The sequence below is a fragment of the Pempheris klunzingeri genome, chromosome 12, assembly GCF_042242105.1.
Source record: "Pempheris klunzingeri isolate RE-2024b chromosome 12, fPemKlu1.hap1, whole genome shotgun sequence".
Taxonomy (NCBI): Eukaryota; Metazoa; Chordata; class Actinopteri; order Acropomatiformes; family Pempheridae; genus Pempheris; species Pempheris klunzingeri.
Genome location: NC_092023.1, coordinates 2,713,423 through 2,731,738, shown reverse-complemented (window position 1 = coordinate 2,731,738; position 18,316 = coordinate 2,713,423). Strand labels below are relative to the sequence as shown.

Here is an 18,316-nt window from a genome sequence, read left to right as displayed (position 1 = left end):
TCTAACACATTCAGAACAAGCAGTTACTGTATGTGCTGCATGGAAATATGCTGTGCTGAATTTATTTTATAAATCCCCATTTTTATAAATTGCACTGCCACTTTTTATATTGATTTGCAGCTGAAATAGTCTTTTACCCCTTGGGCAACAAATAACCTTCCCAGTCCTTGGCCTCTCTAAGAAGCATTTGATTTTTTTTCGAGAGCTTTAACTTGGTGTATTTATCATTTTAGTCATGTACCGTTTACACCGAAATCTCAAAGAATTCAAGGGACACAATAGAAGAGGGTATGAAGCTCTGAGAGAATAGGAGATGATATATTGGAGTGAAAACTAATTTCCAACCTGTCTGAAGGAACTCTCTCTCTCTCCCTCCCCCAGGCTGTGCTCTGCCTCCTCAATGACCTTATCATTGCATTATTATTATTTTTGCTGATCTTGATTTATTATGTTTATGCTCCTCCACTTTTGACTGTTAATCCGAGTCTGGAGTTGGGGCTAGGGTTAGAGTGTTCTGAAGGGTACAATGTTTTGTTGTTCATTTTACGCATTGTATAAAATTAGAGAGTGGGGGTGTGGGCTGAGAGATGGGTTACTCAATAAGCTGTAATTCATGTGGGAGTGGGTGTGATTTGAAATATGATATTGTTTTTCCTATATATTCCCTATTTTCTCTGCATATTTTGCGTCTGCTGGAACACATTTTCAGCTGTGAACACAGAATTGTTATTCAACTTTATGGAGCAGCTGAGGTCGCACACATAAAGCTGCAGCAGCACATAACCCCATAACTGTAGCACGTCGTATCTCGGTGAGGTAAAAGATTGGCTTCTGTGACTTTGGATCAATTTCTATATGTTTTCATTATCTGAATGACACGGAAGCCAGTATAAAATTCATCAAGCTAAATGGGATCAAGTCGGTCAGGTTTACTTATGTGAGTCGCTCTGCTGCGGGATGATTGAAACGTTTTATTGATCACTGAAGCTGATTGGCTGGTTCGTTGTTCGGCCGCTGAAAGCTTTTAAAATAGTTTACGTTCAATGCTGAGAAATGAAATTGTGCTTTATTATGTTTAGTTTTTGTGATGTTTTAATGACCTGGTGTTGATTTTCTGTGAGAATCATTCCATGTTTTGTTTTTTTTGTTTTTCTTTCTCGTAGAACAATATTTCCAAATGGCCTCTCAAGTGAATATTCTCTTGTGACCCTCTTCCGCGTAAGAAGAACCACAAAAAAAGACCGCTGGTATCTTTGGCAGGTATTCGACGAGTCAAGAGGAAGCCAGGTGGGCCTTTCTGTATGTTTTCATGATGGGATGGATGTTTTCTTGCTGTGAGAGCCCTGTTTTTAAATGTCCTCTCTGCTCCTCAGGTGTCCGTTGTGGTTGACGGTGGAAAGAAGACGGTGGAGTTTTCTTTCCAGGGCCTGCTGAAGAACACTCTGCGCTACACATTTAAAAGCCGTGACCTGCATGCCCTCTTTGATCGCCAGTGGCACAAGCTGAGCATTTCTGTACAGAGCAACATAGTCTCCATTTACATGGACTGCAAGCTAATAGAAAAGAGACTGACTGATGAGAAGGACAGCATTGACCCCAGTGGGCGCACACTCATCACAACCCGAATGGAGGATGGACGGCCTGTAGATGTATGTCCCACGCAAACCTTATCTTTTATTTCTCATCTTCAGCTAAATGTACAGCACTATTTAAGTATTTAGGAGCGTACTGTCCTCACAGAAATGTTCTCCCAATGCTTTCAGAGGCTCTTTAAAACACGCTTCAGGGACATATTTTCTTAATCTGTGTAAATCCTCTATTGTGTCATATGTGTCACGCTCATTCTCACAGATGCCCCAAAGTGCGAAAGAAACATTAGGTCAGCTATGTCATTTCATCACCCAGTGCTTCTGAGTCACAACTTAGCTTAAGTAGCATTAGCAGCTGACTTTTTGGTCCACGTGGTTTGTAGAGATGTAAATCCGTCGGTAAATCCGAAAAATTTAAATTCACATTTCCAGTTTGGATGTGATGAGCTAGACCAGCTGGCATTTGAACAAACTGTTCTCTCTTGACGGGACAAGGGCAGACCTTTGTCAGTAAAAACAGGAACACGGTGTGATGATGAAACTACTTATGATGCTGGAATGGCCCTTTTAATGACAGCTCTTTTCCACAGATTGAATTGAAACAAATGCTAATCTACTGTGACCCTTACATGGCTGAAATGGAAAATTGCTGTGAGCTACTGGAGCCAAAGGTAAAGTGCTATGATGTGTCACCATAGTAATAACACCCACTGTTTGTTTTGAATAAAATGACAAGTAGTAAGAACGCATGAGAGCACGTGTGTTCGTATCTGTCCTCTGTAATGCATTTCACTACTAAAGACATAAATGAGGAGACACAGTATGTGTTTGAGACAGACAGCTGTCCTTAAATAGGTCACAGATTTAAGTGCGCTCGCCAGACGTCTTGGCCGCACTGGCTCGACTGTCTTATTTTAACCGGTGTGACCAGACAATGGAAAGTGTAACAAGGTTTTGTCCATGAGGGTACGCGTCCCCAGATAGAAACTTAATGACCGAGATCTTCCACCGCCGTATAATCAATAAGAGATAATGTTACAGTGACTCCAAATGGAGAGATGACCTTTGACCCCTTACCATTACACGTCTCCATAAGCATGCTGTCACGTCCGTGTAAAGTTACTCCTGGGGAATTGTCACAGCTCGGAGGGGGACCGACGTCTGCTTTGCATGCTTTGTGGTTTTGTATGTTTCGCTGCATGTATGTTGTACTCGTGATGTGAATATGTGCCACATAAAACTGTGTGCATCGCAGAGACTTCTTTTTGCCGTGAAGCAGCCGTGACAAAGGAAGGTGTCTAAATGGTGAAATTTCTGTATTGATCCAGTGTGAAGCCAAGAAGACATTTAATGGGACTTCCCCTCCCCTGGTTACAGCCCAGCTCCCCCAGATGCTGTCTCAGCCGGCCGCACGGTCAATTGACAGATGTCACTGTCCAGCTGAAAAGGTACAATCAATCCCACCAAACAAGAGCCTCTAATTGAGTAAGTGTAATGTGTATTGTAACTGAACCAGCACTGATTTACACTGCATGCACTCAATCCTTTATAGGCACTAAACAGCCTGTTAAAAGGCCTTTATACCAAAAAGTATTTTCTTTGGATGCCAACCAGGGGCAGTCCAGCCATAATCTATTAGTAAGCACAGGTGTAATTCTCCCGAACAGCTCATACGCCACCCTGCTATAAATTGAATGAAAATGCAAAAGGATTCTTTCAACTACAAATATTAACGTGGGATTGAAATGCAAACTGAGAGCTGAAAGCTTCGAGGCCTCTTTGAAGAGGGGGCAGATGGTACAGCTCCAAGGTAATGTCCACTTCCATGCCCAGTCCTTTATCATTTTTACATTTTGCCTGTAAATTAGAATAAACAGAATAAACTATTCATAGGACTAAGAGTCAAATCAACATTGTGGGGTCCCAGATTAGAACTCAATAAAAACTCATTTTCAGTATTAGAACTCAAATGATAAAGATTTTTCTTTTGTGGAGGAACACTTAGACTTTATAATTCCTTTCATGTTAAAACATCTTACTTCTTGAGTACTATTCTTCAGAAATCAGTTGAATAAACTGTACAGTATTTTCAGACTGACGTGATTTTATAAATACTAAATTCTAGTTTTCTGCCATAATGTAAATATCACTAAAGGGAGAGGACTCAAAAGTTAGACTACAGTAACATGGCTTCATCCAGCCCAACATAACCAGATGAACTTATAACAAAGACAGCCCTTTTATTATTATTATTATTATTATTATTATTATTACTGGGTATGCAGCATCTATAGAAATAACCCTTACACCAATACAAAATGTAGCACAATGCCTTTCTATGTATCACCATGGCAACAGTAACCAATTTATGAATAAAGAGGACGGGAGTTTTCTTTAAAAACTGACATCCGGAATTAAACAAACCCAGACGAAGAGAGTGGTCTATACATGTGTGTTTCCTTTTGAAAAATTCTTTAGATACCAGAATCAACCATCGGGTATCATGAATGTCCAGGATGTGTGTTGATGGCATAAATCAGTGTGATAGAAAGAGCTCCAGTAGCAAAAGCCACATTCTTTTCTCTGATTACAAGAAATCTTTTAAACCTGCTAATGCATGTTATGTGCACAGGGAGATGCTGGTCTTCCAGGTGTAATTGGATTGCCGGGAGAAAAAGGGGAGAAAGGGGACAAGGTATGTACAACCGTTTTATGATGGGGATATGCGCTATTTATTCTTGGTATTTATTCAAAAGGAAACATGCAGGGGTTAAGTGAATGCTGGAGATGCAGTGTGTTTTCACTGCAGACTTAGGTGGCCCACGTATAGATAGTATCACGTTCAACAAGTCATACATAATGCATAATTCATTTAATCATAGAGAGTATTATCAGTGGGCCACTGTGCTTTGTCCCTGTAAATAACCATACTTTTGTTCTCCAATGAGACTCACAACTGCTGCCGTGGGTTTTCTTTGTGGCCAGTGCCACTGGTTGCAGTGGCTGCAAGATCTAAATGTCAAGACAAAGAGCAAGTGCCTGTAGGACAAATTTATACTTTGTTCTAAATTCATTTCTCAGCAAGCCAGTGTATACGTTGAAAGTGTCAGACGGGGGTTTCATGTGCAGCAGACGAGGTCCTTCAGAGATGCCAGAATACAATTACCTTCACAAGGTGAATTTTCTTGCAAACCAGCCACGGTGTGTGAATTTGGAAATTATACACTTTTCCAGTCACTATAATAAAGGTTACTTCGAAAAGGCAACAATCGTCTCCCCGTGAAAGCTCAATAGACAGGTGAGATTGTAAGAGGTAAATGCCCAGTCACTAAAAATTGTGGGTGTTGTGTCGGTCGGATGACAACAGAAAAGATACAGTACACGAACCACCAAACACCCAGACAAAAAAGTGTTATTTTTCATTCGACAAATCTCATTGTTTGAGTATGAAATCCCCTTTGAGTGTTCTGTGCAAGGTTAAAAAAAGAACCAAGGGAGAATGCGTTCGGCTATGAATGGAATTCATAAGGATGAACAGGTGGTGGTACTGTATGCCTGATAAGACCAGATGGCTTTTGGGGTCAGTGTCCTAATTACCATGATGTGGCTGTGGGATTAAGATATGCAGGATGGCTGGTAGACTTTTGTTTCTGGAAAACCACTCATTCCTGGAAGGCATGAAGGCGACATACAGGCGGGTGTAAAATCGTTATACCTGTAAATCCCAGCACTGGAATTTTGAATTGAGGGATTTTCTTCTTGTGCTGTTTCCATAATGAACTGTTGTCACTTTTAAAGTGTGTGTATGAGCCCAGTGTGTTTAATGCTGTTTTACCCATAAACAGCACCAACCACACACCATTTGGTCTGGTTACTGAAGACTGTCGTGACACTTTAAGTCACTGTCCTGTCCTAAATAGTGTAATAGAGATATCTAGTTATCTAGTTACAGTTATTACAGTGTTTTTTTGGTTAAATTACTCTTTAAAGTGACTCTCTTTAGTCTGCACTCTTTAAAACAAGCATGGATCTTATCGTATATTAAAATATTATTAAATATTTCTTGCATTGTGTGGTCAGGACTGTAGGCTATTATTTTCTGTGTGTGTGTGTGTGTGTGTGTATAGCAACAGATTGTACCAATCAAACTTGGTAATTGCGCTATAATTGGCCTCTAATAGCTCTTAATTGACCCAGTAGGGATCAGCTCTCAAGCTGTAATGCGTCCATGTATGTGCACCCTGAGTGTGGTGCTGGTGCTGGTGATTAATTACTGGCTGATATGACTCCATTCAGCGAGTAAGAATGCATCAGACAGTTTAACATTTCACAGAAGGCAGCATGTATAGCAAGGACCATGAGAAGTTCTTCATATATTCCCCAAGTTAGTTTTGAAGCAAAGCCCAGGAGCACATCAGCATCAGTACACATCTTTTATCATGTATACAAAAAAAAAAACCAGGCTCACAGGGTACTTAGAGTCATAGATTACTGAGCTGTGATGTTACAACATGATTTTCAGGAGCACCGGCAATTTTCTTCCTATCATTTCTGCAGGCCGTGTCTTCTGCTATGAGTCAGTGACTCGCACTCTTAACACCTGAAATCTAATTTCAGGTCTTCAACAAATCAATACTTGGCACCATTTGTTTACTTACTGAACAACAAAATTCATAACAAATCCCATTACTGGCTCGAACACTAAATCAATGAAGTTAAGGTAAAACTTGATCAGGACTGTGCCCTGTAGTTTTGTGGTGGTTAACTGGTGCAAACATATCAGAAAAACACAGGATTTTCATAACGTTTTTATTTTTCTGATGATATTAGACCCACTGTTTGAATGTGGATGAATATTATACACAAAGAGTAATTTGCTGAAACAGAAATTATTAAGTTTTCTTCCTTTTGTCTGTAAGATTCTGTCCTTAACTGATGGTTTTAAAGTAAATATGAACAATTGTGTATTTTAAATCTTTTGTATGCACCGTAAAGACACAGGGATGACGGCGGATACACTTCTTTCCCTCTCCCCCCCACTCCCACTTCGGGTCTTGAGAGGTCCATCATCTGCTTCATTTCAGCCTCCTTTCCCTCCTAATCCCCCTGTTCATCTTCTTCACCTCCTCAAACATACGCAGTGTAGTGAACTGTTGCTGCAGCATGAGCGATGAAGACATTGTCAATGTCGAAAAATACCACATGGAATCCAAGGTTAAAGCTTTACTTAATAAATCTCAGGCCAGGAGACATTTGTTTAAATGTTGAGTGAAATCAATACATTACCAGGGAGAGCAGCTCCAGTGCTGCTCTCAATTAGCACGCTGACAGCGGTGCGGCTCAGATGATTTAATTTACCTGATTTAGAGTTTGAGTTAATGTGTTTGATAAACTGGCTGCAACAGTTTTGGTGACACACTTTAAAATCTTGGTTTAAGGTTAAAGTGTGTTTGATTTGATAGCGCAGGAAGATCTGCAGATGGTTCGACGTCAGAGCAGTAAATGCAGTGTTCTCCTCACTGACTTTAGTCAAAAAGTTTCACTGAAATAAGCAACTGGAGCAGGATAGAAGAGCGGCAGATACAACAAAAAGTCACCAATCATCAAGTGAAAAATAGTTTGCACGTCTGGTGGGATTTGCAAATGTTCATATTCCACAATCACTGAGAGACAAACGTAAGAAAAGAGGTTTATTTTGAGGCGTATTTGCAGAATATCAGTGACACAGTCACATACAGTGATTCTGAAGCTTTTCTCTTATTCACTCTGACCTTTTAATCTGTCTGGTAAATTATGGTAACACTGCACTTTTGTTGAAGCACATTTAATTCATATTGATCCCTATATTTCCAAGGGGGGTTTCCACCACTATTAAATGGTGCTGCTCTCCTTTTAGATATATATTATAATGCATTAAAAGGGGGTAGCAAAGTCATAGCAAATACTGTTAATAAGGTAAGCTCAGGAGACTTTCAATTACAAACACGAGAATCTCTGTCTGTATAAGATTAAAAAGAAATGAGAGTATACTTATTAACAATTTAGCTTGACTTTGTAGAGATTAATCAAAGACATCTGGGCAATTTAGAGCATTTAAAACAGCCATAATGAGAACTGCAGGCCAATCATCGTGACCTACACAGAAGGTTTCTTGGGAAAGTGTGTGTGGATTACTTTGGCTATGTTACTCCAACAGAAAGTACTATCCCGCATTACAGTCAGAGTTTGATGGAGGATTCTAATGCACTGCAAAGGGATTAAACTGCTATGATTAATCCAGAATCCCTCAGGAAATTAAACAGATAAGGATTGGGTTATAAGAATGCAGCTTACTTGAAAGGAAATCCATTTTCTATGGCCTTGCACATAAACCCTGGTATTACTAGATTTACAGCTCCTGCATGTACATGCAAAAGAAAAAAAAAAAAAAAAAACGCAGGCATAATGGTGAAATTAAAACTTCTTCCTCTTTTACAATACCCTTAATTTGTTTTTCACCATTTACAACTCTCCTGCCCTTCTGGCTTGTGTTTTCAATTAGCACCCTCTAATTCAATTTGAGCCCATTGCATCTCCAAAGTGAATATTTGCAGTCAAGACAGTTTATTATTGCGCTGGCACTGAATTTTGATTAGCTGTCAAAACCCTCTATTGTTTCTATTATATTCATCAATGTTAAAATATTAGTAGCTTTTTCTAAATGGGGGGTTTTGTGTCCATGGTTGAAGAGGAATTTTAAATCAATGAAAGCTAAATTGAAAACACCTCTAAATCCATATATTCCCTTCTCCGTTTTATATGAGGTTTATCTCCTCTTAATGAACGGCATCAGCAGCTGTGAACGTCTGTTGTCTCGTACAAACGGAATAATCACTGAATCTTAATATCTCGTCGTTTGTTCACTTCACTAAACAGCTGTGTTTGCGTGGATCAAAAACTAAGTGTTTATAAAAGGTAGACCGGGCGCGTTGTCTTTAATAATGACTTCCTAACCTGTGGAGTAAAGACGGCATCTGTTATTAGGTTCACCCACATTTTCTTGTTCCTCCTGAACAAGCCTATTGAGTTCTAACGAACTGGGATTGTAATGAAGATGTGACCATGAATGGGCATCATGTTTAATTAGATTCTTCGCTTGCAGCAAGTTCTGTTTTAGCTTAATTTGTTGAATAATTTTCTACCTCCACCTTCTCTCTCTTTCAACACTATCGTGGACGATTTGTTCCCTTTGCTTTCCTTTCACATTCTGCCCTGTAAAGTTATAACCCCGAAGACGAGCAGCCTCTTCCTCCTGTCTTGTCGTTCCTCTCCTTTTGTTTTTAAATGATAGAATCATTAAAATAATACAATGAACCTTAACAAGGCTCATTTTTCTGCTCTCCAGTTGTTGGGGAAATAGTATCCCGCTCTGCAGCTGCTGAGCCACTGTGTCAGCAGCAACTTGTGGAGCAGCTGTAGGAGAAAGATCACTGATGAAATGACAAGCATTCATAAAAGCTATTCACTAATGTGCGAACGAGAGACCTTTCACTAACCGTTCTGTGTGTTGTTGTTCCCGTCACAGGGGGACTCGGGGGAGGCTGGAAACCCAGGACACAAGGTAGGCTGCCCACTGATGGAACAACTGAAAAAACTTTTTTTTTCATCAATTAAAGCTGTGATTAAAGACGTGATTGACAGGAAGTCAGATGGGAACTTATCTTTGATGATTTTTATCAGCACATTTTGTTACAGTTTCAAATAGATTTTTGTTTTTATGTCCTGGTTTTCAGATCCAGTGAATAGCAGGTGGCTCTTTTTTTTGTTCAGTGCTTTATGGAATCCGTAACTGCCCCCTCTCTGAGACCATTTACCAATATCACTGGATTGAATCACTGACTTGCTTTGTGCGTTTGCCACGGCGACACAGAAAACAAAGCAATCTCTAAAATCAAATTACACCAGCAAGTGGGTGCCTGGTTGGCACGGGGTGAATGGTGCTGCTACAGAGACGCGACTTCAGTCCCAAGCAGCGGTGCCCCATTGGACACAGTTGGCAGCTTTCCTGGGTGGGAAGCCAGTAGGGAACTGTGGCCTTGTGGCTGCACTAGCTGCTTCGACTAGCTGGCGGGCTGTGTGTGCATGGAGGAGGGGGGCCTCGGTGTCTCACTCATGCTGGTGTGAAAAATTAAATGGCTTGCATAACTTGGTGTGCATTTAAGGTAATATGTAAGCGTCTCTATTCTTCTCAGGCCGATAATGGGGGTCAGGAGTGACAGACGTTGCTTTTGGAGTCTGACATTTAAATTGGGAGAAAAATGCATGTACTTTTAATGGAAGCTTTAAGAGTGGCTAAGAGCTTATTTTGCACTTCACTGTTGCTGTTATAGTCCTGAAGAGCTGAGAAAATTGCCAGATTTCAAATACTTCCAGTGAAATTACTGTTTACCGGGACCACTATTCTGTTGCTTTCTCATTCTATGATATTTTCATCAGTAAAGATTGTTGACCATCAAATGTGGCATCTGGGATGTCTGTGTCAATCGCCGTCAGTGTCCCGTCACCAGAAACCACCACTTACTGTGGCGCCGGTACATGGGGCTGCTTCTGTGTCTCAAAGTGACAATGTCTTGTTGTATTTTTCATGTTTTTTTGTTGGGATTGTGATTCTATTCTCAGAAAAAAAAAATAAAACACATAGCCAGATATTTCATTGCATTGAAATTCTCACATGTGATATAGATTGTTGTGGGAGCGTTTGATGCATCGGCCGTAAACAGGATCATTCCTGGGTGTGGAAGATGGCTTAATCCTGCACCTATATCCACTGAAGATGTTAAGCTCACTGTGGGGTGACATATTTGCCAATGAACCTTGAGACATGGAATAGGGAATAGCACTTAATGGCACAGCTCTCTCCACTTGGGCTTTTGTGAGATGACGTTCAGGAGCCGGCTTAAGCTGTTTCGTTACACAACAGTGCACAAGAAAAGTCTACATTAAGAGGAAGAGCAGTGGTATTAGATGTTGGTGCTATTGCGCAGTACCACTTCTTGTAGCTCAGTTCCTTATCAATAAAGCTTTTGATGATGTGATACTGTGCAAAACATGAAGTGCTTTGTTATATTATGAGTGTGTGAGTGTGTGTTCATGATCACAATAGTCATATAAACGTGTGTTCTGTACAAGTGGCGCATGGTACTTGTGGTTTAAAAGGCGTCCTTGGACAGAGCGTCAGACACGTTCGGGCTCTTTTGGTAGCCATATTGTGAGCGACAACAACTTCATGCAGCTGTCGATACCATAAGAGTGATTATATGGTTGCCCTTGGACACTATAAAATGGCAGTTTGCTTGAGCTTTATGGGCCAGCTGAGGTCATGAAACTGTATAGGTTACACTCTAATAACGGAGCCAAAAAGTTCCAAGACATCTCACACATTTCTGGCAGAGTGTGTGGAAAGTAGGAGCTGGGGAGCTGAAGAAGAATCAGTGATCAGGAAGATATTTGTGAGAATAAGCCTCTGAGATGTTATATTTGTGGAAATAAGCCTCTGACGGCTTATTCCCTGACAACATATAATCTTACTCATGCTATAGACTTTTCTGAAGCTCAAACGAAGCAGTGGGTTCACTAAGCAAACAATATTGTGGAGAATTTGATATATATGGTTCCCAAGTGTGTTTTTGTATTGTTGTCACTGCGGTGAAAGTGTGCGGTTCCTCAGTGAACTCAACTTGAAGGAGCTTTGAGTGAGTTTTAGAGTTTGGGATTTAACTTTATTGCACCAGTAAGGACAAGACGAGAGCTACTCTAGACACTTTGGGCCCCTCTAGCACAGTTTTACTTATATAAATTGCTGCATGTGGTAAAGATTTCTTGTTTTGTCCTGCCTTTTCTGTGTGACGCACTCTTGTAAACCCCCAAACTCAAGAATAATGGAATAGAAATGTCATGCATACACCACACAGTCCATCTGAGCAGTGGTGTGATTACATTATGGAGTCCCTTGGTGTGTTTAACTTTGCATGTTTAAAGGGATAAATGGTTTTCTTAAAAGTACAATAACTCCTCCATGCTTTTAGTAAATCTCTATAATTGTGTCATCCCTGTTGTCCATACAGTCGTTTTACTGTGTTGGTTTATTCTGTGCACATGTCTGTCTGTCTGTCTGTCCTGGAGAGGAGTCCCTGCTCTGTTGCTCTTCCTGAGGTTTCTTCCATATTTCACCCCCCCCAATGCATTTGTGTTGCAACACAGATTGTAAAGCCCTTTGATGCCAGTTAGTGATTTGTGACATCAGGCTGTATAAAATAAAACTGACTTGACGTGATTTAAGTGGATTTGTGGATTCATGTATTCCTTAGTTTATGCACCAAATATTTTTAGATATCATGTTTTATCACATTTCACAATATCACATATTATTTAGTTCTTCATTGTGGTCGTGCTCCTTCTCAATCATACTCCAGAATTTGGAGAGTGTGTGTTACAAGAATGTGGTATTAAAGAGCCATGCCAAATTGTTTAGATGTAATGGCTGTAAAATAGAAAAAAAAAAAAAAAAGATTGAAGTATGAACTTTTCAAGGGTCTTTTCTTTGCCTTTTAACTTTCAATCTTGTGATTGCAGGGGGAACTTGGAGCAGAAGGGCAAAAGGGAATCGATGGGGAGAAGGTAAGTACTACTATCTCCAGCAGACATATATTCCATACATAGCACATCAGCCAGATCTAGTTTCGTCAGGGAATCAATTCTTATAGGCTTTTCATTTTCTGTGTGATGCCCTGGGAGTAGGAGCAAAGCACAGGTTTCTGTGTGGCTGTTTTCAGGTGCCTGTCATATCTGAAGTAGATCTAAGTGTGTTCCAGCCCGCAATGTCCTTCTGCAGTGAAATTAATTGATGTGTATGCTACCATAGGCTTGGCATACTAATGGACCAAACTAATTTTTCAAATTACTGTAAGCCCTTTCCATGTCAGTTCAGGTTAAACTTTATTGCATGCTTTTAAATCTGGCTGCAGTAATGCAACTAATGTAATTACTGTTAACCATAACAAGAAGTACTAGTAAATTATTCCTTTTTCTTCAGCTAAACCCCAACGCAGTAGAAATGACTTTTATTTTTTTGTTTGTCAGCTGAGAGCATCATTAGTGCACATTCCTTCAAAGGGTGCTTTATGTTGTACAGCATTTGTTTGCCCACAATAGCACAATCTCAGTGGATGGTGGCTGTGCAGATGGTCAGTTTAAAGTGGCTTAGTGAAGGGACTTATTTTCATCATCATCACCCCCTTGAGTAGACAAACAGCTGCCACAGAAATCAACCTCCCTGCAGGCTGTGGACCCGCACTCTGCCTTAGCAAATACTCTGAGAGGAATCAGAAAAGAAAACTTGGGGGGGAAAACAAGAATTTGGAGCTACAGTCGGAGTGTGAAGTAGTGATTCAATCTGAGCATACATTCTTCAGCAGATATAATCCTTCTGTTGTGTTAATGGTACAGCTGCTGATAATGTGGCCTCTCTTACAGTGGGTACTGTTGTTTTACTCTTCACTAAAGATAATAAGGACGCTGGTCAACTTAGGAAGGATCAACTTGGATCCTCTGTCAGTATTTCCCTGAATTACCCTGAGATGGTTACCGTGGATAAAAGTAATCGTAAATGTGTCGTCGGTCAAGTAAAATAGATAAAAAAGACAAAATAAAGCAGAATTGGCACATTGTAAACTCAACAAACACATGGCTCGCTTTGTTCCAAGGTAAGTAGCTCTTGGCGGCTTGAAAGGCCAGTTGACGTCATGCGCATATTTGCATATGAATGACATGATCAATCTGAAGGAGAGTGAGACCACCTAACTGGAAATTAGCTCCATCCCCATCAATGTCTGTCTGATTTGAAGTTATAATAACACCGCACACACTAATGGAAGAATGTGAGTGATTCCTCAGATCAGACTGTCTCTCTTCTCTCACCGGATCACCCTGGGCTCCAGTTCACTGGATGTCAGAACAGCTGGAAGCTTGTTCACTAGACAGAAACCGAGTCTGTGTTCAAACCCTTTTTCAAGTCAGTTGGTGTCATCCGTTCGTTTGCATATCAGTAGATTGAGTCCGGGCCTGTCTGAGGAGGGACGGGCGACTACAACGAGTCAGGCTGCTGCTGAATCAGAGTTAGTGAAGTCTTGGAATAAATTTAGGGCAGTCAGCGTAACATTGTGTTCAGGGTCACAAGAAGTTTCTAGATGTGTTGCTTTTGGGGAATAACGTCACCAGACGGTGTCTGAAAAGTGATTTTTTACTCTATATCATGCATGTTCAGCAGTTTATGTTATATCAACAAATTATTCTGATTATCTGATCTCCTCTGCTCGGTGTTTGTGAGGAAGCTATCATCGTTCATTCATTCATTCATTCATGCACAGTTAAAGGAACACACCATCAATTTTGAGAATTACACTGTCATGCCATTAAGCCCAAAGTCAGATGACTCAGATCAATATCAATTTCACCTCTGTGTATCCAGTGCAGGGGTATGTCAGGGGCACAAATATGTTTTCCTAGAGGGGCAGCAGGAGAGGTGACTTGTTTTTGATCTTTGTGCATCCCATGTGGGCTGTTGGGCTTTCTTTGGTCACGCTCGCATGGCTCACCATGTGTACCCTCCAGGGGTTTATTATACTGTGCCCCACTTTCTGGAGTGACTTGAAATAAAGAAAAGTTGAGAAATGGGGACTGCATTTGTGAAGCATCGCTTCTAGCCGGCTTGTTTGCAGACGCCCATTGTGTATAATAAAGGACGGCTGTGGAATGTGTTTAGCCTAGCTTAGCAGGGTTTTGTCCTTCAGCAAAGTATGTTAACGTGTCCTGGACGTGTCTTTGTACTGGAAGCACTGGGATGACATCAGTACCTCTTCTCTGCAGTGGATGCAGTTTTAATTATTCTACGAAGTGAATAAATGTTTCTTATCACTTAAAAATGGGTGCTAAAAAGGTTCTGATTTGTGGGCTACTTGGGAGCAGTGGAAACAAGCTGTGACCACATCACTTAACTCGCCCGTAAACAGTCGCCTACTTGCACTTAACTAACTTTGTCTGTCTTCAACTGAGCTGATAAAACGCTCTGCAGAGCTGAGGGGAACAACCGCGGAAGGTGATATTCTCAGTTGGTTTCATTTCTGTCATTTACTGGTTTCCAGCAAATAACCAACACAAGTTTCAGCCGTTTATCACAATTGGTACTTTACAGTTTGCACCCTTCTTGAAATTCTGTGGAAGCCAGTTAAGTCTAAGCTCCAACACGGTCTCCTTACCCATGGAAACACAGCATTAATCAGGCTGTGATGGGGTATTCATTATTAGTCTTTTCCGCAGCTTTTCTGTGATTTATTTGATTTGCTTTGACCTGAACCTTGTATTTGATCTAGATTAATACGAAGGCAGGACACTGGAATGAAAGATAGGAGGTAACCCATGTCTCAACAGTGGGCATCGGGCATTACAATGGGTTAAAACCACTATCCCCAGTGCCTCCATAAGTCGGTGGACGAGGCCGAGCCACATCAGCTGAATAAGACTGCAATAAGGCTGCCCTCTCCTAACCAGTTAATCATCGACTGTAATCACCTCTAAGAGACTATTACTATTTGCAGGCCATACGCTGCAGATGTTCTGGGTCTGCAATGTAGATCTCACACAGATCGTTTGGCTGTTGCACGGTTCCTTCAGGTGTGTAAAACAGTGAGAGCAATAAATATGTATGATATGTATTTGTATTTATATATCTGACATCTAATGTAATGATGGTGTTAGATACAATTAAATCTGCCATTAAGTGGTGGTTGACTCAGTTAATTGAGTTTGATTTAGTCTCAATTGCTTTAATATTGAGAGGAAACTCAGTTAGTGAATTGAATTTTGCATTGTGCCTTTTAATGCTCCCATTAAAACATATAATTCAGTTTTATTTTCAGTAAACTGTGGTTGTCAGTGCTCCTTGTATTTATTTAAAGGGTTAAAGGAGAGCAAGTTGGGAGCCTGCTAAAGATAGTAAGATGTAGGTTACTATCTCTGACTGGAAACAAATTAAAAACTTTTATGTTGCACAATTAAACCTACTTGATGACTTCAGTCAACCTATTTACTGTGACTACCAGACTCTATTACCCGACCTGTCCCTTTACTGCAATTAGCTCATATTCCATTTTTAAAGCCAGTTTGTTATTTAAGGCCCGAGTAGACACCTGAGAAGCCAGAATCCTACGTATGAGCATGTGATCTAGTATCGTTTTGCAGATACCAGTCCTAAGGGACAGAAGGGGTGCACACCGTGTTATCTTGCGGGTAATCCAAGTTACATTTGTGGATACATGATGTTCAGTTGAAGAGTGAAGTGTCGTAGAAAAAAGGAGTCAAACAACACCGATAGAACATGATATCCTCTGCACCAGAGGATGTCCGGTACTCTGATATCCTCACAATGGCCATTACCTAGGCTACCTTGGTAAACTACAGTCATTCATGCAGGGTAATAGGCACGTTACCAAGCTTTCCTCTTCTCTTTCCTAGCACACCACGGCGGTGTGATTAGTCTTAAAGCACACTGTATGTGGTGGTGTATCGCTGAGCAAATGGAAAGTCACAAAAGGCATTTCCTGCTGTAACCTCTCTGGCATTTGTAGGCCGGCACTCAAGATATCTATGTTACTTAGAGATCCTGTTCCACGGGGCTTTAAAGGCCTGTCATTCAGTATTACCACATTTTCCCACCAGAATGGGAATCTGAATACTTAGTACATCTACAATTTTAATTTAGCCTCTCCCCAATAGGCCAAACCCAGTTTGTGATGATTAAACTGTGCACAGTAACTAAAACTTGCAATCAGTCTACCTTTTGTCAGACAGGGGCGCTGACCTGCAGCTGCTCTGTTTGGTAAAAGGTATAAGTAAACGTAATTAGACTGCATTTGTACATCCCTGCTTCTCTGGCTCTGTTTATTTGCTTGCTTTGGTTGTCTTGTGCTGGGGAGCTGCCAGATTGTCTTGTGGCCCCACCGCGACAGGAGTGACGAGACACAGTGGTGTGTGTAATTAGCAGGCAAGTGTACACAGCTCCCCACAGTGTTCTGACCTCGTGCTGCAGGAACGAGAGCCACACTGCCAGCACCGGCCTATTCCTAGCCCCTTCTCCCTCCTTCATCCCTCTTTGTAGATGCAACAAAGCCCACAGCTTGCAACAAAAGCTAACAATATATCCGGCCCCTGTAGGCTTCATCTCCCTCCATGTCACTATGCACCTGAATTGGGCCTGTGGGCTCATGACTGAGTCCATTAGATAGAAGGGCAGCATCGTAGCTAGGCTATGGTGTGGAAGGAAGGATCATAAAAAGAATAAAAAAACAAGAAAAAAATACACTTTTTCCCTTAAGGGGTCATTAGATATTTCCTACATCAGAGATGGGACCTTCTTGACAATCATCAACACACATCATAATTGAATAACTTAGTGTTGGCCAGTTTAAAACAACATCATTTGGATCAACATCTGAGTTACTGCTGCACTGACAACACATCCAGCCATTTACATTTTAAGGAATCCTTTCTTTTTGACTTTAAGATGATCTTATCCCTCGGTATATAACAAGTTACACTGCCAAGTCTTTCATGTGTGGAGACGTGGAGTCTCATATATATGTATGTATGTATATCTATCTATCTCTCTATCTCTCTGTATCTCTGTATCTCTATATCTCTATATAGATATATAGATATATATCTATATATATACACTCCTCATAGGTTCAAAATACTGTGATATTTGACACAATTATATCTTTTCTCTCTCTACTCAAGTTGACATTTAGATTTGCTGTTATTTCTAACACTTGAACAACATTATAATGAAAGTGTCTGTAGGTAGAGGGGAGATAAATAAGATGAGAGGATGCTCTGGGACAACTTTACATATTGGTAAGCTCATAAAATCGGCAGGTAAAGTGCTGTATTTTTAGATATATGTTTAAAACATTTTCCACAATATCAATCAATTATCTAAAACAATCACATAAAAGCTTTTTGACACAATAAAACTATGTATTTTGACAAGCAATTGTGCTCTAATATTAGAAACCAAAACATATAGTGAACATACACAAAGCACCAACTGAATTAATTGTGTGTGTGTGTGTTCATTTTGTGTGCCGGAGTAAGATTTATTTCAAAATTTGCAACACTGGCAAAAAACCTGAGCTAAAAGAAAAGTGAAGGCTGAGTTTTAATTGCACTGGTTCCTATTATGTACATTATTACAGACAAGACCAGATGCTGTGCTCTTCCACAGGTCCCACAGGGCACTACTTTTCTTTCTTAGCCAAAGTATCTGTTTTCATACTAAATTAACACCACAAGCTGGAAAGTGAGCATCACCTGCATTTGCATTTGGGAATCTTGATAAATTCTTTATCTTTTATGTAAAACTGCTTTGTTCGCTGTTATAATTAGAATACTTACCGGTAGAAAACATTTTTTTGTGGCACACAGATTAGCCACAACATGTGCAAAAGCTCGGCTAGACTGTAAAACAGGCTGAGCAAGTCAATATATGGCGACAGAGTGACTGTATGATTGACTGAGCCTCTGACTGACCTGAATTTGGTTCCTGATAAGGACATGTGCCACGGGAAGAATAACTCACCACCTTGCAAAATTCCAGTTGCATTATTCAGTTTGTATTATGGCAGTTCCCTGTC

At 40.5% G+C, this 18,316-nt stretch overlaps 1 protein-coding gene across 1 annotated transcript in view; it reads left to right on the top strand.

Moving 5' to 3' along the window:
- LOC139211001 (collagen type XIX alpha 1 chain) overlaps positions 1-18,316 on the top strand; it is a 92,630-nt gene that overhangs the window by 8,953 nt on the left and 65,361 nt on the right. The window contains exons 5-10 of the mRNA XM_070841238.1: positions 1,164-1,287; positions 1,374-1,649; positions 2,180-2,260; positions 2,918-3,037; positions 9,154-9,189; positions 12,201-12,245. Of these exons, the coding sequence (XP_070697339.1) occupies positions 1,164-1,287; positions 1,374-1,649; positions 2,180-2,260; positions 2,918-3,037; positions 9,154-9,189; positions 12,201-12,245 (682 nt within the window). The remainder of the gene's footprint in view (positions 1-1,163; positions 1,288-1,373; positions 1,650-2,179; positions 2,261-2,917; positions 3,038-9,153; positions 9,190-12,200; positions 12,246-18,316) is intronic.